At 39.3% G+C, this 22,051-nt stretch overlaps 1 protein-coding gene and 1 long non-coding RNA gene across 3 annotated transcripts in view; both read right to left on the reverse strand.

Annotated features, from left to right (window-relative positions):
- Positions 1–1,995: 1,995 nt before the first annotated feature.
- On the reverse strand, positions 1,996–3,827 carry LOC121401572. Its single transcript, XR_005966371.1, has 2 exons — positions 3,637–3,827; positions 1,996–3,173 (listed from the first exon to the last, which is right to left on the reverse strand). It is a non-coding gene; the product is annotated as an uncharacterized LOC121401572 (long non-coding RNA).
- A 4,200-nt stretch (positions 3,828–8,027) lies between these two features.
- Positions 8,028–22,051, reverse strand: part of megf11.L (multiple EGF-like-domains 11 L homeolog) — a 211,457-nt gene continuing 197,433 nt past the window's right edge. Inside the window, exons 20-23 of one of the 2 annotated variants that reach the window (XM_041586899.1) lie at positions 21,072–21,305; positions 19,189–19,245; positions 11,749–11,955; positions 8,028–8,361 (exon numbers count right to left, since the gene is read on the reverse strand). In XM_041586899.1, the coding sequence (XP_041442833.1) occupies positions 8,189–8,361; positions 11,749–11,955; positions 19,189–19,245; positions 21,072–21,305 (671 nt within the window). In that variant the 3' untranslated portion in view covers positions 8,028–8,188. The remainder of the gene's footprint in view (positions 8,362–11,748; positions 11,956–19,188; positions 19,246–21,071; positions 21,306–22,051) is intronic. The other variant, XM_018253298.2, reaches the window with a different exon arrangement.

A 22,051-nucleotide genomic window follows, 5' to 3' on the forward strand; every position in this document is an offset into this window, starting at 1 on the left:
ATTTGTTATCCTGGAATCCTGTTATGCAGATAGCGCTGAAATACAGAAATACAATAGACTCCATTATATCCAAATAATTACATTTTTTAAAAATGATTTTCTTTTTCTCTGTAATAATAAAATAGTACCACGTATTTGATCCATGCTAAGATATAATTCATTAAACCCATTATCCAGAAAGCTCTGAATTACGGGAAGGCTGACACCCATAGACTCCATTTTATTAAAAGAATTCATATTTTAAAAAAATTATTTCCTTTTTCTTTGTAATTAAAAACAGTACCTTGTACTTGATCCTAAGTAAGATATAATCAATCCTTGTTGGAGGCAAAATATTTGGTTTATTTAATGTTTAAATATTTTTTTTTTTTTTTTAGTAGACTTAAGTTACTAAGAACCAAATTACGGAAAAATCCATTATCGTGAAAACCCCAGGTCCTGTGGATTTTGGATAACTGGTCCCACACCTGTATAATGTACTGTTTCCCTGCACTGGTGTGTAGCCATGGGGCAGCCATTCAAAGCACAGATTCCATAGCAGATCCCAGATTCACTCTGTAGCATCCCATTGTATAATTACAGAGTTTATCTGTTATCTGCTAAGTAGCCTTTTCTCCTTTTTTAGCTTGAATGGCTGCCCCTGTGGCTGCACAATAGCCTATTTACATAAACTATAGTTGTCTTTCTAAAGCAGACACATCATTTTTACCAAAGCATAGCTAAATGTATATTATATTTGAATTATTTTAAAATGCTTTTATTTTTTTGTTGTTACTGTTCCTTTAAGGCCCTTCAGCACTGAGCTTCAGTACTCTGCTGCCTGACCAATTGAAACGTAGCAACAGCTGGAGGACTTCAGTTTGCTTATCCCTGTTTTAACATCATTTTCTTAGCAGCAAGCAATGTATGCCACTGAGAAGCATTCCTCTGCTTTGGGGGGATTGTTTATGGTTAAACTTGCATTATATCTATTACCCCAAGAATCCGAGACCTTGTACTAGTGGTTAGCCATCACCATTTGGACCATAGGTATGAAAATATGTTTTCAACAAAGATTGCACCATTATTAATGTTCAAGGTGAGGAGCAAATCTCGCCTTAACTAGGGTAAAGCCAGGCCCACAGTTGGGGAACTATTGGCTTAGATCAGTGATCCCCAACCGGTAGCTCGTGAGCAACATGTTGGTCCCCAACCCCTTGGATGTTGCTCTTAGTGGCCTCAAAGCAGGTGCTTATTTTTGAATTTGTGGCTTGGGCACAAGATTTGGTTGTATAAAAACCAGATGTACTGCCAACCAGAACCTCCTGTAGGCTGCTAGTCCACATAGGGGCTACCAATAGCCAATCACAGCCCTTATTTGACCATCCCATGCTTGTGTTGCTCCCCAACTCTTTTTACATCTGAATGTTCCTCATGGGTGAAAAAGGTTGGGGACCTCTGTCTTAGATGGTTGGGCTTTCTTGTGCTTTAGGCTAAGGCCTACATGACTGCATTTATTTCCCTTAGATATTTGCCTATAATTTTAATAGGAAGAGGGTCATAGTCGTAACAGGCAAGAGGAATTACTATGTGGCTCAGTTATGCACTGCCCAGAGGCAGCGCTAAAGAATATACAGAAGAGAGATCAGCAGGAGGAAGTGCTAAGATATTAGAATCCTATGAAAATATTTGCTTTGCTGACACTCTTCATCCACTGCTGTTTAATCTCACCCTGGTGACTAGTGTTGGCATCGCTGGAAGAGAAGGGCATGGTGTAAAGCTCAGCACTATTTCTACACACTGCCCATTTTTGACAAGACTCAGTGCTTTTCCTCCCCCAGGAGCCCTTACATGTTTTCCTACCATTTATTTGAATAATACTTGGGGACTAACTGTAGGCGATGGAAGATTTCTATTAAAATATGCAAATGACCTTGGAATAATTAAATTTAAAGGAGACGCAAGTGTCTCAGCCAATAGGAAATGACACAAACCAAGTACTTCGACACACAACAGTTGAGGAAACGTAGCATCTGTTTATTTAGATTGAATAAAATATTACACATTTGAAGGCTCCTTCCTTGGCTCTACATTAGGTGAGAAAATGGGAATTTTTTTGTGTTTTCTTTGTGAAAAAAAATAGGTAATATATGGGGTGAGAAAGGGGAGAGAATCAATCCTTGGGTCATTTATAGTATATTATTCCCTGTACGAGATCAAGACAAGAGAGGTACTTCGGTCAAGTGCAGCAAGTGTATTTATTATTGCTGCAAGGGGATCTACATTACTACAGCATAGAGACAAACTTTGGTAATCAAGCTGTTGCAGAACTACAACTCCCAGCAGCCGATGTCCAACAAAGCTGCACATTATAGATCTGCAACAGCTTTACCTCTTCTCCTTGCTATAAGCTACATATCAATAATACAACAAAAAGGGAGCCGTACGTTGTCCACTGATGGCACATTTCCCAGGTGCCCCACGGCTCTTGTAAAGTGAAAAATCTTTATTTTCCTCTACTAGAAAAAAAAGCACAAAACAAAAAGCAAAGTGTTTGTATCCCACTCACAAGCAAATTGCTACATCCACAGAACAATAGGGAACCGGTGCTCAGTGAAAGTCAATTTATTTTCTACATTGTAGTTGCACAATCTTTGGGAACATTATGGCTCCATGTTAAAAAAAAAGAGGGTATCGAAGCGCCAGGGTGCGTGACCAACCTGCTTTGTTTCTGTTCTGAACGGTTCCATTCCATAACATTATAGCACACTGATGTATACCTTAGCGATATGTGATGCCAGAAACAATGGTGTTTGCTTATATGCAGGATATTTTGACCTTGAAATTCATTAGATCACATGGCTGAAGGCTCAAGCACCTTAGATGTTCCACTGTTAAGATGCCATCAGTTTCCCGAGAGTCATAGCAGGGTGGATGGTCTGGTGAGTGCAGGTCTGCTGGTTATGTATCATATTCTTGAGATGGTGTCACTGGTTTCCAGTTCACTGCTAGAGCTAGTGATTAATGCAGTAACTGCTGCAGAACTTCATCCGCTACCAGAACTATCCGGTACCATGACAGCTGGCCAGGCTGCCAGGAGGCTGGAGAGCTCTTTCAATGCTTCATTCCAATGATAACATTCTTACATCATTTCCACTAGGTGTGGATAGACTTCAGGGGCTGTGGATCTGACACTCTACACGTGTCTACAAAGAAAACAAATCCGGCTCTGAGTGTTTACTTAATTGTTATAAACACGACAAAGGTGCGGGTATCGATTCAGTGCTGAAAAGCTTAATGCAGACTTAGCCCCGCTCACCGTAAACAACAGTTGGTCCGGGTGCACCTGCCCCGGACCCCACTCTTCAATCTAAACACCGGGCTCTTCCCGTCCGCTAAAGAAATGTTGTAAGTAAATCTTTGGAATCTTACCCTGCACGATAGGTGACCCGGGTGCAGCCAGCCCCGAGTCCGTCACTAGGAAAGGAACGCCAAAAGTCCAACAATCAATGTGCAGGCCGCGCACTCCTGGGTATGAACACAAATCGCTCGTCTCCAGAATGTTTAAAAGGTAAATACTTTATTTAAGACATACAATCAAGTAACTATGGCGTCTGAGGTCTGACGCGTTTCGTGACAATGCACTTCCTCAGAGACCTCTACACGTGTCTGCTAACAAAGCTGATAGATGGTGTGCAGAGTTGAATGCTGGGCTGGCACCTTTTACTATAACGGCTAGTTTCCATCTTCTTAAAGATGTTTTCATCTTCTTAAATGTTAGGCACCCCCAAGTGGTTAAAGACGCCAGAAGAGGATCGCTCAGTGGTGCTCACTGGAATATCCTTTCCTTCTCATTTAAAGGGGTTGTTCACCTTTGAGTTTAACTTTTGTTAGAGTATATTTTCTGAGACATTTTGCAATTTTTTATTTGTGGTTTTTGAGTTATTTAGCAGCTCTCCAGTTTGCACTTTCTACAATCTGGTTGCTAGGATACACATTTTCCTAGCAACCATGCATTGATTTAAATAAGAGACTGGAATATGAATAGGCGAGGCCTGATTAGAAAGATGACTAATTATAGTAGCAGTAACAATACATTTGTAGCCTTACAGACCATTTGTTTTTTAGATGGGGTCAGTACCCACAATTTGAAATCTCAGAAGAAGGCAGATAATAAAAAAACTATAACAAATAATGAAGACCAATTGAAACGTTGCTTAGAATTGGCCATTCTAGAACACACTAAAAGTTAACTTAAAAGTGATACACCGCTTTAAATCACAATATTTTGGGATACGAGTTCAAAATACCTGTAGGAACTCCACCTTTCTCACACTTTTTAAGGTTTTTAAGGAATTCAGAAACCTATTGATTGTGCTGTGCAACATTAATTTATATCCACCCCATACACACAATAAATAGCCTGTGTATGTGGGAAAGTTGTTTAGCCTCTGAAGTCCAGAGACTAAATTGAATGTAATATTGTATGTGATATGTTTTCTTGATCTGCAGCCGATTGACTCCCTAAACGTGGCTCAGCTGTAACTCCCAGAATCCCTTAGCACCCTGTGACAGTTGTAATCCAGACAGAAGAACACAGGTTGTAGATCTTTTCCCTTAAATAACATTTCCTAAGCCAATCCCAACTATGGAAGAATCTTTTTTGTCCACTCAAGTACCAGGTCATCACTTTGCCACTTGTTCCACCAACCAGATCTTTGCTTCTATTTTCTACCTTGTAGGAGTTAAAATCTAATTGCTGATTGGTTATTATGGGCAACATCACCAGTAATGTTTTTCTCCAATGTTTTGCACAGCATGATAAAAAGGCCCCCAAATGCACTCACTCATACACTATACAGATGGCACCTTAGTAGGAGTTGGGCCCACTGCGTATCTCTGCTGGTGAGAAATAGCTGTCACTGCTGGACCGCCTGCCATTGAAGTAAATAGCAACAACCTGAAAACAATGTTAGGGGTTTCTCTGCCAGTGGAAATAACGTGGCACAGCTAATGACTTGAGTGCCATGGGCCTTAATGTGCAGCAGGAATGTCGCCAGTTTCCTGAATTTCTCCAGGGTTCCGCTTGTTTTTTCATGTACAGGTATGGTATCCGGAAACCTAATATCCAGAAAGCTCAGAATTACAGAAAGCCCTTCTCCCAATAATTCTTATTTTCAAAAATTATTTCCTTGCGCTTGATCCTAAATAAGATATAATGAATCCTTATTGAAGGCAAAAACCATTATATTGAATTTATTTAATGTTAGATTTAAGGCATGGAGATCCAAATTATCCCTTATTTGGGAAACCCCAGGTCCCATACCTATATATAAATGCATTGACTGCAGAATAAATTAACTGCACTAATAAAACCATCCTTTGGTAAAATGATTATGCCTTACCAGTGTCTTAAGGCAAGTACACAGTCTGAGAACCTTGTATGTTACCAGAGCATTTAAAAAATCAAAATGCAGTACCTGACACACCAATTCTACCAGCTGACTTTACTAGAAGTAAAGGATTTCTCTGTTTTTGGCACAACAATAATCAAAGTTTGAGGCCCCTCCATAATCATTATGACCACAACACATCTGACTGGCTGACGATTTCCCTTGGCATCTGCCAGAGGTCTGCAGCCAACCATCATTAGGCAAGTAGGACAAAGAATCAAATCATTACAAATGTCCATTCTAGACTGTAAGTATATTGTACATGATCCATTAACTCAACCCTTGTCTCCAAACGAGATTAGATTTTCTCATACTCTTCTGCTTGTGTAGCATTTAAAGGAAAAACACCAGGTATATCATTCAGCTCTTGTTGACTATACAGCTCCCAGGATACTATAGCTAGAGGCTGAACAATTTCACATCATCTACACAAACAGGCCATCATTTTACACCATTTGTCTATAACAGTTCAATTATTTTCTCATAGCGGTTAGTTTACTGATAGGAGGCTGTCCTTTGACTGCATGGAGATTCTGGGAAGTAGTGATGAGTAGGAGGCCATCTTTATAAATGGTATCCATACTAAGCACTACCACAACAGGTTTCCTTCCACATATTCTAACAGTCACTTAAAAAACTCCTCAGACAGACTCTGACACTTGTTGCTAAGCTAGCATGTGAAAGGCAGCTATTGCTATCTTGTGAACTGTAGACAAAGTTTGTATTTAACATCCCCAGTGACAATACAACTTATAAAAGCCACGAAGTGTAGAAAATGGTTGTGCACGTCAATACACTGATTCATTGCACGCCCATGCAGCAAAGAGCCCGCCGTGGGCGGTTCCCTCTATTGCGGTGTCAAGAATTCTCATTCTGGCAGGCCCTTTCTGCCACTACTGGTTTTACTGGTTTTCTGCTAAATATGTCATGTTTTTGTCTTTAAAAATCTTTCCACTATAAAACTAGAGCAGGTGTGCAGTAGTGATCTGTGGATGAGGAACACCCGACACCCGACCCTAACCCCCAATACCTTAACCCATGTCGACCCCAATCCGAAAATGTTTCCATTGTAGGACCAGCGCCCAACCCATACCAGCATCTTCTCCCTATGTATGCTACTTATGTGCTCGTCTCTACTTCCAAAAAACGCAATCTTCAGGAGCAGTGGATTAGTGTACTTTCCCAGTCTGACCCACACCCAACCCTAACCTTCAATGGTCACCCAAATTTCAACGCAAACTGTTGGTCACCCTGTGGGTTTTAGGTTAACCCCTAACATCACTAGTGTGCAGCTCCAGGGTGAAGGGACATTTAGTAATGCAACACAATTACATACAGTAAATCTTACAGCCAAAAAGAACCAATTGAAACATCTAATCTGGCCAACATCCTATCTTGGCATAAAGAATGCCTGTGCCAGTGGTACACACTGAATATGGTGCCAATTGTCTACATCTCTACCCACCATCCTACCTTCTTGCTGCACCTACTTATTCCTTCTGAGTGTCCCAATGCTGCTATTCTGGAATTGAATATTATCATCCCAGGCTCGTTTATGTCTTGATGTGACACAGCAACTTTGCAATTAGTGACTAGTAAGAGCTTGTAGTTTGAGAATCACATGGGTAGTAAAAAGTACAGGTAATGGCACAGGAGTGAATTCATCCATCTTTCTTCTCAGTCACTTGGGGAAAGTTTTTGGAGAAAGAACATGGAGACCTGTTTTGAATGACTGTTCATTAAAGTCAATAGGGATTCGAGTGAGTATGGCACACCATAGGCCAAAACTTGTGATTGGGGGAGGGGGGGTTGCCTGTTACAAGTTCATTTTTATGAGAAGGGATCCATGATAATATGTTGCACTGTTGTAAACTTTCTTATACTTAATATAATAAAAATATCCGTGTGACTTTACCCTAAAGAACGTGACTTTCCTATAAGAAACAGCCAGTGCAGTGTGATACTTTAGGGCTTGCAGCAGAACCTGCAGTGACAGGGAGAATCACAGACATACGAGGGTATGATAGATGCTTCCATTCCCTCACCTCCCATATCATTCTCACCTGAGTATGTCAGTTATTTTCATATATTTGGTTTCGATTATCTTTCGGACATGCCCCTCCATGATGTATAAGAAGTTTTTTTAGATGCCCTAACCATCTATCAGTCTTCTATGAAGAATGGCTGTGCTGCATTTACAAATAATGGCACCATATCACTTTCTCTCTGCTGGGCAATAGAGTTCTTCCAGTAGGAGCTTCAGAAGAATTTGCAATGGATGGATATTCCATAGTTCCTACATCGATGCCACAAAGATCTGAACGAGTAGATATTTCCTTGGCAGCTGCCTCATGGCCAACCTACTTACTTATATCTTCCCACCAAAGTCCCAGGAAAATAAACTCTCTTTGTTCACAGCTTCCCAGGGACAGCTGAATTATATATATACATATATATATATACAGTTGGGATCTGTGATTGGGTGTGTGTATATACTGCAGTTTGGTGTGGCGCCACTTTATATTTTTTCTTTCTTTTCATCACTCATGTACCTCTGCCCAGTACATGTCTTGTTAAAACCGATGGCAGCTGGCGTGGCCTTTATACACAGTGTTTATGCAGTATACACACACAAATACTTGTCCTATAGTTACATCTTATTAGTATAAAAAAAGTCTCCTAATGACATGCATGATTCCAGAGATGCCAGACCCAACACAAAGGTGTATTGCAGTTTTCCTTGTCCTTGGTCTCCTCTATGTCTGCTTCTCCATTTGCTTGTCCCAGTATGTCCCATGAGAGGGGCTGAGTCGGACTGGAAGTAAGTCATAGTGGCTGGGTATGTGGCTATTCCGTGGCAAGTCGTATGGGTTCTGCATATAGTTGGGGATCTGATGCTGGGCCTCCTGCAGCAGGCTTAAGGTGGGCTCTGTGGATAAACCGGAGAAAATCATTAAACATGTCATGTAGCAATAACCCAAGCAATTTCCCTCACTACAAAATACGAATGGGTTGTACAATAAAGAAAATTGACAGCAGCCCGAACAAAAAACTGTGCAAATATGTGCAAATATTTTGCCACTATTTATAGGTTATAAGGAAAACAGTTGTTACATAGTGTCTGGCCACTTGTACAACAGAAAGCATCACATTCCTGCTGTCATTGTTATTCAGGAAGAGCACGAGGCTCCCTGATTCTTCCATGGAGGTGCAGGTATATTATGGCCTGAGGTCTCTTATTGATTTGTACTATCACATCACAGGGCCTTTAGGGCAAGAGGATCGTTGCAGGTAAATTATAGCGGAACGGTTAGGACAGGACAAGATTTAAAGCAGACATATAGGATAAATGAAAAAACCCTAATTTTGTAAGCAATTATAAGTAATATATGGTGTTGCTTTTACATGGTGCTTAATATTATTATTATCTTTAAAAATAGCCCCTTTATTGGAGCTCCCTATAGATGTTCACTGATCCCTGTCTGTGTTTCAAATGTGGGGTGGGCGTGTCCTAACAGTCCCTGCCAGAAGCACAGTAGGAGGGGGACAGCCAATCACAGCCCTGCAGTCACACAAGCAAAGACAGGCTTCAGTTCCCTATCAGGTCCTGCTAGTTGCTGATTGGTTCCTGTCCTACAGTGCAGTGAGCTGAGTGGCGCCAGCTCCCCTACACAGCCTGGGAATTCAGGGAGCAGGAAGTGGAAGAGAAGGATTATTAGGAATATTCAATAAATCAGCCTGAAACACAATTTTTTAAAGCAAAATTCTTCTATATCTAAATGAGTATAATGCACTGGTACATTTTTACACAAAATGTCTCCTTTAAATAGTTCATCTTCCATAATTCTGTTGTGAGATCAGTGGCTAGTGCTTTTTTATTGCAATTTTAAGAAAATGGAGCCAAATATTAAAATGCCATTGTACCCTAAAATCTCCTGCCACACTGTGCTCAATATGGGAGAATACTTCACCTGAAATAGTTTCATAGAATTGCTCCGTAGAGCAGATGAGCAAACGTTAAGCAATATATTTCTATTTTTCCCTACGACTTTGCCTGCTGGAAATATCAAATTGAATATACACTTATCTTTCATTTGTTTTCTTCCTCCAAAGATTCTGTGAACATATTACTGGCTCACACTGCAGATTCCTACTTGCCTAAGCAGGAGTGCTTGCTGGCCACAAACATCTTTCTTATTGAATTTTTTATGACATAAGGGTGAGGAACATCGTGCAATATGACATCACTGGGGGTGGGGGTATAATGGGTTCAACAGGGCTATAAATTGCACTTTTCATACCAGGGATATCTCTCTGGGGTTTCTTGTAGCCTGCACCAGCTTGTGGAAGCTTCCACAAAATTTAAAGCAATGATGTCAACCTGTGGCCCTTCAGCTACTTGCTGATGAATTTCCAAGTTCTGGGGTGCCGGAGGGTGATCAACACAACTTTAATGAATTAAAGTTGTTTATGGAAAACAAAAGAAAGAATGCCTAACCCATGTATTCAGAGAAATAAAACATGCTTATAACACTCCAAATAACCTATTTATGAATTTGGGGCACCAATTTAGATACTGTTCCAAATCTATCCCTCATCCCTTAAAATGCTCAAGGGCACAGCTCAAACAATTAGAATTGCCTTTATATCTTGACATTGATAAGCATATAGGAACGGTTACAATAATACTGCCATCATATAAACACTCTTTTTTAATTCCAGACCACTGTGTTGTTTTCTATTACGTAAGTAACTGGCACTGGTATTATTTAAACTTTTAATTATCTTCATCTAAATTACGGACTTAATATGACCTCAACTTCAGCCATAGACCCCTCCAGGAAGCAGTGTGTATAACATGAACCAAAGAGATCCTGCCATGTAAAGAAAAGTTGCCCTTTATTCCTGACATCAGACAGCACTGTTGTGGAAATTGGAAAGTATTATTTGCTGCAAAATAGAATACTTTATTGTAAAACAAAAGACAGCAGTCCAGCTGTGCTTTATAGCAGGGATGTTAACTACACCTTCAGCAAGTGTCTTGCACATGACAATATGCAGCATCAATTACCCATCAATTGGAAGGTTTATTATATTTACTACACTGCTGCAAATACGGTCTTGCTTATGATTTAGCTCAAACCTTGTGAGCTTATTATTTGGATTCTAAATGTATAGCTTTAGATTGCAAGCTCTTTAGAGCAGGACTCACCAATCATATTTTCATTCTGTTATGCTTGTTATGTTATTATGAGTCCCTTGTATAGATCCGATATAGATAAATAAATGGTAAAAAAAAGGTGATCCTGATAGACATAGCAGAAGAGTCATACAAATACCTGGAGTTCTGTTCCCTTATTTAAGCACAAAACTGATTATAATGATTGATTTTTTTTTGTACTTTAGTTTTTATCCCCAATAGGACCTTGGGGATTGAAGGTGTGTAGTCTTCACAAGTATAATACCTTTCCCCCATCTGTCACAAGACTTCTATTTGTAAAACTGATTATAAACATTGTTTCACAATTATAGTCATTTTCCCTAAAGCTTTACACATTGTTTTCAGTTACAATTAAACTGTTTTCGTTCTGATCATAGGACTGACCTCAGCTAGTAACATGGTTTATAATATATTATTGACTCACGAGGCTTCTCTTTGGTTCTGCTACTACCTGAATTATAAGGTTCCATTACAGATTCAAATTCATGTTTAAGGATTTGCCCAGAGTCATTGACCCGGAAAACAGATTTTAGTGCTCAGTGTAGTGTTTGCTGCAGCACGACAAACCAATGTTTTTTTGGTACATAAAATAGGTCAAATTAAAGGTTTGTAAAGAAAAATCTATTTTGCGGGAATAAATATAAAGCTTGTCCTCCATCTGTACCAATATTTGATGCTCCCTGGGGGTATCTGATATGCTGTAGTGTCACTATTATTTGATTTATTTAGCTGAAACGACAAGGAGTATATTTACAGGGTGGAAGAATTGGAAATGGGTTCAAGAGAGCCAAACTGTCTTTATATGATGCTAGGGGCTACAAATGCTGCTGGTGAGAAGAGAAGATCCCTCATTTCTTCTCTGCTCACTAGAGATCTTACAAAAAGGAAGAGAAAATGAATGAAGGTGACAGAGAATTGGAAAATGAATGTAACCAGGTGGGAAGTCAAGTCGGGCTTCCGGGCTGCAAAGGTGATAGAAAGCTAGTATATAGTCATACAACACTATAAAATAATCTTTATGTGTTCCCATGTTCCAGTGAATGATCTCTAAGGGGGACATGCATGTGTGTAGCTGGAATGGAGACTGGAACTTACCCACATCATACACATTTGTGTTAGCTTTGGATGAGGGTGGCATATCTGAGAATGGGGCGTCTGTATGAACAGGTGATGTCATTTCCACGTAGTTGCTCTCTGAGTGTTTGTAGGGCTGCACAGGGGGGTCTTTAATGGTGGCATAAGGGTTCTCACTGCTGCTCAGAGAGCAGGTGCTGGAGCTGCACCCTGACTCTTTCATACAATCTGTAAAAAGCAACAAACACAAGTCACTGGGGAGTCGGTGGGGGCTAATAAGGCAGCAAGCAAAAGAAGATAGAAGAGATAGATCTCTGGATAAATGATGGCTTGGATCCATGTTAGCAAATAGGGGATTAATACAAGTGGAGACTGGGAAGGACCAGATACCTTCCAGATAACTATGTATGAATTAGCCATTATATTACCTTCCATAGAAGAAAGGATGTAAGAAGCAGGGTTTGTTAATCAGATTCAGCAAGATAGTGTTAACTGGGGAAAATGGATTATGTTAAGAATAATTACATTGCTATGTGTTGAGCAGGGAATGTGGCGCTTATAAAGATAGATTTATTTCCCTTTATTTTCCCTCACAATTATTTTGAATAGCCTCCTCACGTTGTTAATGGGTCACTAAACTAATGTTTAGTGTCATAACAAATGTAAGGCTGGGAGAGCAATACTAGGTGCTTCTCTTTGGGGAGGGAGGTTTAATTTATTCTGATATGGGGCCCTCTGCTGTCCACCCCTGTATAATTGCATTCATTCAACTTAATTGACTGTCTATTCAAGAGAAATTATGTGTGTTATATTTCATATTTGTTATTTGGACATGCCTTTTATTTGAGGACATGGGAAACACTTAACCGAAATGCTATAATGTAGAGTAGCTTTAGAAGGGATCTCCTATCTGCAGCACAGCAACTGGTAGACAATGGTGGGAACTACAGTATATGGTTGAAAGACAATAGAGAGCACCGGGTTCAAAATGATTGCCCTGATCTAAGGGGTTAACGCTAGTGCTCTTTATATAGCTACTATACAATTTTAAGAAGTCAGATAATGTAAAGGAAGGTGAGTGAATGAGTAATAGAAGACAAGTGAATGAATGAAGCTGAACATGGGCTGCATAGCAGGTAAAATGGGCAGATTAGAAATGAGGAAATGAGCAATGAACAAAAAAAAGGATATGTGTCCTGTAGGTGAATGAATCTGTGTGTGAGCGTATGTGTGGTAAGGTTGGCAGAATATAGGGTAGGGTTCAGTACAGATACAATGGTAACGTTTCATTTCACTCACAAGTTACATGGACAGATCTTGCCCAATCTGGCTGTTTACTTTGCCATTCTAATTATTAGAGTTCAAGAAAAGTGGTAGAAAGGTGCAGCCTCATCCATGATCCTTTCATGTTTGGACACAATAATACCCCCACGCACAAAGAAACCTGCAGAATTGGTTGGCTAAGGCTGGGAGTGGAAGAAGTTTACTGGAATGCACAGAGCCCTGACAATCCAACTATGGGATGAAATGGTACACTGACTGCGAGCCAGGCCTGATCCCACCAACACCAGTGCCCAACTTCTTATGTATGAATATAAACAAATCCTACCAGCAAAGTTCCAACATTTAGAGGAAAGCCTTCACAGAAGAGTTGAGGGCAAAGGCTGTTTAGCAGCAGAGAGAGAGGATCAATGTCATATTAATGAACTTGGCTGTGGAATTAAATGTTGGATAGGCAGGTGTCCATATACGTTTGGCCATGTAGAGTTGTTGATGGAAAGGCATCAATGTACAGTGTATTGTAGCTGCTGCTAAAATAAGGAACCATTGACATACCTGTGAATATACACTATCTACATCTTTTAACATGAAGACAACACATTTTAGTATCAGTTAATTAGACTGAAATAATATTTACAGGATAATTGGAAAACCCCTAATATTGTACGCAATATTGAATAATATATGAAGCTGGTTTTACTTTACTTTAGGTCTGGACTGAGATTCAAAATAGGCCATGGCATTTCAGGTACACAGAGGCCCAAACAGGCCACACAGCAGCCCAAACAGCCCCCATCAGCCCAATATATAGTAACTGTCTATGGCAAATTACAGCAGCCCCTCTGGCATTTGCCAGAACCCACAGATTGTCAGTCCGGCCTTTAATTACGTATAATCTTCAAGATTGGCCCCTTTATTGGACTTTATAGATCTGCTACAGTCCCTCTCTGTGTTTCAAATAAGGAGTGAGATTATTCTAATGTCCCTGCCAGAAGTATGAAGTAGGAGGGGGAGAGCCAATCACAGCCCTGCAGTCAAACAAGCAAAGACAGGCTCCAGTTCCCTATAAGGTCAGCCTAGCTGGCAGCTCCCCTGCACATTCGGAGAATTCAGGCAGCAGGAAGTGAAAATATGGACGGAACTAGTATAGTTTTTGCTGAAAATCTTAAAAAATCAACCCAAAACACTACTTATTAAAGCAAATGTCTTCAGTATTTAAAAGAGTATAATGCACCGACACATTCTTGGTTTTCACACAATATGTCTCCTTTAAGCAAGAAAAAAATCTCTCTTCCTTCAGGTTCTTGACTGTTTCCAATGTTTCTCATGTGACCCTTTATCCATCTTGTTTGAAATTCACAAACTGAATCACAGCAAGTGTCTCAAGACTCCGAAACAGGGTAGGATTATTCTCCCTTTTTATTAAATGTACATTTACATATAGTACTCTGTTGCCTGGGGAGACCTGTGACTGATTCAGCAATGACAGTGTTTAGGGATTAGCTAAGACTGAGGCTGCATTTTTAAACATTTGAAATACTGTATATAAAGCTTACAACAATATTGTCATAGAAAAAAAATCATAGCACTATTATTCCTTTTGTAAATTGTACAGAAATGTTATCCAGAACTCTCTGAATAACGGGAAGGGCATCTCCCATAGAGTCTATTTTAATCAAATAATTTAGGTATTTTAAAATGATTTCCCCTTTTTTTGTAATAATACCTCTGAACAGCTTAGAAACCATTAAGTGCAGTACCTTAGCTGCATGATCCATATTGGTGGCAAAACAATCTAATTGGGTTTATTTAATGTTTATAACGTTTTTAATAGAAATTTGGAAATTTCCTTTATCCAAAAACCCCAGGTTCGGAGTATTCTGGATAATAGACCCAGACCTATGTTATTTAAAAGGGATAATTACGTGTAGATTATGTGATGACAATCCCCCTTTAAAATGAACATGTGTTTTTATATTTAACTTGTGTTTAAATTTTTTTTTAAAAACTCACTGAAAGTTGTATACCTTGGCAAAGTGATACCACTAGCACTTTCTAAAACAAAACTCAATTGCCCACATTAATCTTGGCTTTGTTGGGATAAGGGCAATGGAACAAAAGATTACTTAGGGCATGTTGTTCATTGTGTTTTTTACTTACCTAAACACACTGGCCAAAGCACCTGAAACTGCCCTCCACTGTCCTCTATAACAATCCCCTCAAACACTCAGTGCCCAGTTTTAGGATAGGATTTATATAGGTTTGCTTTTATGTGTATGTTCCACAGGAAACATATAAGGACACTGATAATGTGTCAGGTTAGAATAGGGATCTGTTGTCTGTCAACCTGTTATCCAGAAAGTTCTGATTTATGGGAAGGCCATCTCTCACAGACTTAATTTTAACCAAAATTTTAAAAACGATTTCCTTTTTCTCTGTAATTATAAAATAGTAGCTTGTACGTGATCCCAATGAAGATAGAATAATTAATCCTTATTGGAAGCAAAACAATCCTACTGGGTTTATTTAAGGTTTTAAATGATTTTTCAGCAGACTTAGGGGAAAATTTACTTATGGTGGAATATTGAGGGTTAATTAACCCTCGATATTCGACTACCGAATGGAATATCGAAGCCGAAGGATTTACCGCAATTCATTCAATCGAACGATTAAATCTATCCATTTTAATCCATCGATCGAACGATTTTTCTTTGACAAAAAAATACTTAGAAAGCCTATGGGGACCTTCCCCATAGGCTAACATTGACTTTGGTAGGTTTTAGGTGGCGAACTACGGGGTCGAAGTTTTTTTTTAAAGAGACAGTACTTCGACTATCGAATGGTCGAATAGTCGAACGATTTTTAGTTAGAATCGTTCGATTCGAAGTCGTTGTCGAAGTAGCCAATTCAATGATCGTAGTAGCCAAAAAAAACATTCAAAATTCAAAGTTTTTTTTTATTCTATTCCTTCACTCAAACTAAGTAAATGGGCCCGTTAAAGTATGGAGATTCAAATTATGGAAATACCCCTTATCGGGAAAACCCCAGATCCAGGGCATTCTGGATAACAGGTCCCATACCTGTACTACTCCAAGTTGAAGTTTAGCAGGCCAGGAAATGATGCTAATGCGGTGTTTTATTAGTAATCTCCAATTATTATAAAAGAAATGTACCCCCACACTTAAATGGTGGTCTTATGGCTTTCTACATGGGTGTGGGTCTTGGACATGTCTCCCTATAACAGTTACAGCAGGGGAGGATCAGCCTTGGTCAGGAAACACTTTTCTCAAGGAATGCAACCAAGCAGGGAGGAGAAAGCAAATGAAAAATATGGCTGGAGGGGTATATGGCTTTTGCCTCGAATTGGTCTGGTGGTTTGTCAATTTTATGATTATAACCTTGTAACTATAAACCCTATTGTTGAAAATGTATGTACTTGAACACATACTAAATCATTTATAAAACACAAGGCCCAGGAATGTGAAGTGATTTGTATGTTTGCAGTACATTTGATCAGTCTCACTTCCATTGTACTTTATTTTTACTTTACAACCTCGTTTGAATCCCAAATTATTCCCCCCAGCACTCCCTGTTTTTTACCTTCTGTGTTGAATATTGTTGGGTGTTCCTTGTTGTGCTGGTTCCAACAGAAGGTGCAAAGGCATTTTAAGGTCTGGGTGTCCTTAGGTTTTCATGCTACCTTGGTCACACACAACCACACATACACAGCATTCAAACAGGAAAAATACATCCTCAGTTTTAATTAGTACATTGTTGTCTGCATCCCTCGAGTAATTGTAGCTTTGCATATTCAGAGGGGATGGAGCCTTTGTTCATAGATTTTGCTTACCATAAGATAATGAGCTCTGCATAGAGGCACCTAGTGGGCTATACATTTGCTGATCAGCAGCCTTGCACTGCCGTAATGAGCTACAACAAGAGTAAAAAACATCTACAACTGGGAACTGATTTCCTTGTACCTAGATGTGCTTTTAAAACCCAGTGGGTGATCATCAACCTACAGTTTATCCATGAACACGAAAACGTTTAAGGCAAATTTTCCTATTATGCCACGGTCATCATGTAGGGTGTTTCTTGTTTTCCCACCAACTTATCTCTGAGTTGCTTCAGTGCTTTCTATAGATGACTTACTTGTTATTGACTGTGCACTGAATCCCTGCACACTTCACAATTAAGGGGTTTCAGGATGGTTCAGCAATGCAGTAGACCTAGTTATATGCAGCTGAGTTTGATGGTACCTTGTATAAATGTTTACAGGCCATCACCATGGGTTTGAAAGAAAGGAGGATGGTCAGTGAATGAAAGTTACTTTGCTAAAGGGCATACTAATAAAGCAGTTTCTCAGAAGTAGATATATATATTGTTTATAGTCACAAATAATGTATATGTGGGCATATTAAGGAATGGCAACATCCAATGGAATTGGATGCAAAAGTCTGCTTTATGCAGTTACTGAGTAACATCCACTGGCAACACCCTGGCTATTTAAGGTCTTGCCAATATCAGAATGACTTTTCAAGCACAGCAGAGGAATAGCGTGGGGGGTGGGGGTGGGCAAGAGGAGCAGCCGCTGGACCCTCTGACCTAGGGGAACCCAAATCATAGATCTGGGCCTGTACAGTACTACCTTTGCTGATAATTAAACCAAATTGTAAACATTTTAAATGCCCAAATCTGTTTCTTTAAAAATAACACTTAAATAAAAATGTATATTTTCTGAAAAAGTGAATTCATAGAGTTTCCCATAAAATTATTGCTGTTTCAGTTCAAATGTACTATTTATTTTTTTATGTTATCGGTACTTTAAGATATGCAGAGTGATATATAGTTATATATAGGGATGCACCAAATGCATGCGGTGAATCCCCGAATCCTTGGGGAAAGTTTCAGCCAAATACAGAACCGAATCCAAATCCTAATTTGCATATGCAAATTAGGGTCCGGAAAGGAAAAAGAGGGAAAAATTCTTGTTTAGTGACGAAAAGTCACGTGATTTCCCTATTCGCCCCTAATTTACATATGCAAATTAGGATTCGGTCGGCCGAATCAAGCTGCAAAAGGCCAAATCCTGGCCGAATCCCAAACCGAATCCTGGATTTGGTGCATCCCTAGTTATATATAATATATTCAAAGTATATCCATAAATTATTTTGGATTATGGGAACAGAGAAGATGATACTGTAGTAAGTATTAGGGGGTTCCATAAGAACTTATGGAACTAAATTATTTGGGGTAATTGGAGAAGGTAGAGCCAACAATGTTTGGCCATAAGAATTAGTTGAACAGTAATAGGCAAAGAAGGATCATATTGCTAAAAATGATTGATAAAAATTGGTATAGTATGACAAGGAAAAGGAATACCTGAAAGTTATAATACAAAGGGGAAGATGAGGGCAGAAATTATTAAGGTTAATAAGAGCATGTGAAGGGAGGCCTGGGTGATATAATAGTAAAAAGGGAACATTACATTAAGCTATTAAATATATGATTGGAAAGCTGAAAGCTGAAGGCAATAAAAGAAAGTGAAATCAAGCCAAAAATTATAAAAAGAATGTACATAAACCGTGTAATTTATACTATGTGGTAGAGGTTACAGTTACCCAAAGGATTGTGGGACATTATATGTCTGTAGCTATAAGTTATATAAAGAGAAAACAAGACATAATAGATGAGGAAAGAACTATGTGCAGCTTGTTAGCAGGAGTACACTTAGAAATGTTAATTGGGCAGAGTAATAACCTAGACCAGGGCTCCCCAACCATTTTTATCCGTGAGCCACATTAAAAAAAAAAGAGAGTTGGGGAGCAACACAAGCATGGAAGAAGTTCCTGGGGTGCCAAATAAGAGTTTTAATTGCCCATTTGGTAGCCCCTATGTGGACTGTCGTCTACAGAAGGTCTGTTTGGCAGGACACCTGGTTTTTATGCAACCAAAACTTGTCCACAAACCTTGCATTTAAAAATAACCTCCTGCTTTGAAGCCATTGAAAGCAACATCCAAGAGGTTGTTGAGCAACATGATACTGGTTGGGGACCACAGTGATAGATACAGTACCATAGAAACCATGAGCTACTTTACCTATTGCTAATCTCTGTCATTACCCACTGCAACTGGAAGAAACATTATTTTGCAGACATTTGCAGCAAGCATCATCCCTACCTTTGAAGCCATTTTCCATAATGTAAGTGTTCTGGCGTCTTTCCATGCCACAGGCACCTATAGCGGAACGTTAAGCAAAAGACAATGGCCAGTTCAGATGCATGTAGGATAAAAAAAAGCAGCAAATTTATATTTTACTTTCCAATTGTCCTTGGATAAGCAGAGGGCATGAGGTTTGTTAGTAAACCAGCAACTAATGTAATCTGTGTGCACATTACTAGTAAAAGCACGTCTGTGTCTTCCTCTTTAAACAGTAAGTTCCCATGCCATTATGCTCAGGGTATTGTCTTTGTCTCTGTTACAGAGGTGTATAATTCATCCTATCAAGTAAATTACAACATAAGCATCCCTTGACAGCCATAGTGGCAAGGGAAGTTAGAGTTCAAGAACAGCGGGAGGGTCACAATTTGGATAGTGCTAGAGAAAGAAGAAGAGTGTGTGCAGTAAAGTACAGATGTTATTCTCCTGGAGAAGCATAATTAGCAGTGATTTCTGCTTTATGTCCTCACAGCAGCTTCTTTTTCTATCTTACTAAATTTTACAACTTTACTTGTCCAAATGTGAAATGAAAGCCCCCCACCCTGAACCTCCCAGCCATGGTTTGTGGAGAGGATCAAAAAGTGCAATCTTGCACCACTGCAGTTTGTTATTATCCTTAGAAATGAAAAGCCAAGAAGCAGCTATACTTAAGTGTTTCAGTAGACCCAAAACCAGAGAATCTGGGACTTATGTTATCCTGATTCCACTACATATTATAGTTTCTGATGCAATACAGGTATGGGACCTGTTATCCAGAATGCTCCGGACTTGGGGTTTTCTGGATAATGGATCTTTCCGTAATTTGTATCTTCATACCTTAAGTCTACTAGAAAATCATGCAAACATTACATAAACCCAACAGTCTGGTTTTGCTTACAGTAAGGATTCATTATATCTTAGTTGGGATCAAGTACTAGGTACTGTTTTATTATTACAGAGAAAAAGGAAATGGTCCTTAAAAATTTGAATTATTTGGATAAAATGGAGTCTATGGCAGACAGGCTTTCCGTAATTTGGAGCTTTCTGGATAATGAGTTTCCGGGTAAGGGATCCCATACCTTAATTACTATTACCTTTATTACTAAACATGGAAACAGTGGCATTGTTTAAAAGGCCGATGTGAAAAATTAGTAAATAGACATTTTATTCTAGCTTTATCAATAATGAGTGAGCAACTAGTTGCCTATAAGCACCCATATATCCTTGGTTAATATGTAGCTAAAAATACATGTTAATAATAATAATAATAATAATAACAACAATAACCAAACTGAACAGAATATTACAGGCCTTGTGGAAACTATGCAATATAAAGCACCAAGCACAATGTGTTGCAATCACACAATGTAAAGCTGCGGATGATTACAAACCGGTGCCATTGGTATGGGATAACTGCAGGGTTTTAACAATAAATTATGTGCATTAAGCCATCCTGCCTGTAAGAATGCAGTTGGTGATTAAATATAATAGCAAACATAACAGTAACACATCATACATAAATATGCATTACTGTGGGATAAACCAAAACACTGGGAGATTTAATATCACACAGAAGGACTTGGTTTCATGCAGAGTAATAGTTGAGGCTATAAAACAAGTAACAAATAGAATGTTACACAGACACGATCAAGGAACGGGATACAGACACCTAGAGACGCACCACATGCAATATATGCAGAGAGAGAAAGCAGAACAATGTAAGAAGACGCATGAAGATAAATTAGTGTGATTAGGGCACTCAGTGCATGTTAATGTTTATATGGACTACATCTTCTAGTGTTCTCTGCTATTTGATTCCATGGATGCTTGAAGCTTTAGTTCATTTTATGAAACAATGGTTGTACCTGAGAGTGCGAAGTCTGTACTTGTCATGCGCATAGCCGGGGTGTAGGCTACATTAGGCATTTCATGATCCTTGTCCTTCTGTCTTTGCCGATACACTAAGAAGAGTCCAAGCAGAGTCATGATGATCAGAAGCAGGACAATGACACCAATAATGGCACCGGCGGAATGTCTTTCAGAACCATGTGCTGGGCTGATCTTGGTGTAAGGATTCAGTTCCTCCATCATAAGGGCAGCTAAGGAGAGAATGACAACATAGGAAATTGTTCATTAGTGATATAGTAATGATGCCCAACATGCAACCTCTCTCTTTTTCTCTCTCTGCTCTCTTGTTGCCCTCAAATGCCTGGGGATACACCAGGAATCAGATGTCGGTTGTATCTGTCATATAGTTAATGCAATGTAACAAGTTTGGATATACATCACTGATGAGCAACCAGTACAGTCTGGAAAGCCTCACGTGTGGCTGCTGACTACTAAGAAGCATTCCACAAGGGTATCATATTCTAAAGTAGACTATAGAGAGGCTAACATTCATATTAGCTAGATATAGGGAAAAAAATGCAATGATCCAAAGCAACTTAGTAGTGTGGACTCACCCGAACTCATCTCTAGACACTCACCCAACGGCTAACTACACTCTACTGACCTGATCCTTAACTCTTCTCTCATTACCTCACATGCTTCCATTCAAGACTTCGCAAGGGCTGCACCCCTCCTCTAGAATCATCTCCCATAGTCTGTCTGACTGTCTTCCAACCTTTCTGCTTTCAAAAGATCTCTTAAAATACACTTATTTAGAGAAGCCTATCCTCACCCTATGATAGCCTATCCTGTTTAGATTAGGGATGCACCGAATCCAGGATTCAGTTCGGGATTCGGCCTTTTTCAGCAGGATTTGGATTCGGCCGAATCCTTCTGCCTGGCCGAACCGAATGCGAATCCGAATTTGCATATGCAAATTAGGGATGGGGAGGGAAAG

This window comes from Xenopus laevis, chromosome 3L, assembly GCF_017654675.1.
Source record: "Xenopus laevis strain J_2021 chromosome 3L, Xenopus_laevis_v10.1, whole genome shotgun sequence".
Lineage (NCBI taxonomy): Eukaryota > Metazoa > Chordata > Amphibia > Anura > Pipidae > Xenopus > Xenopus laevis.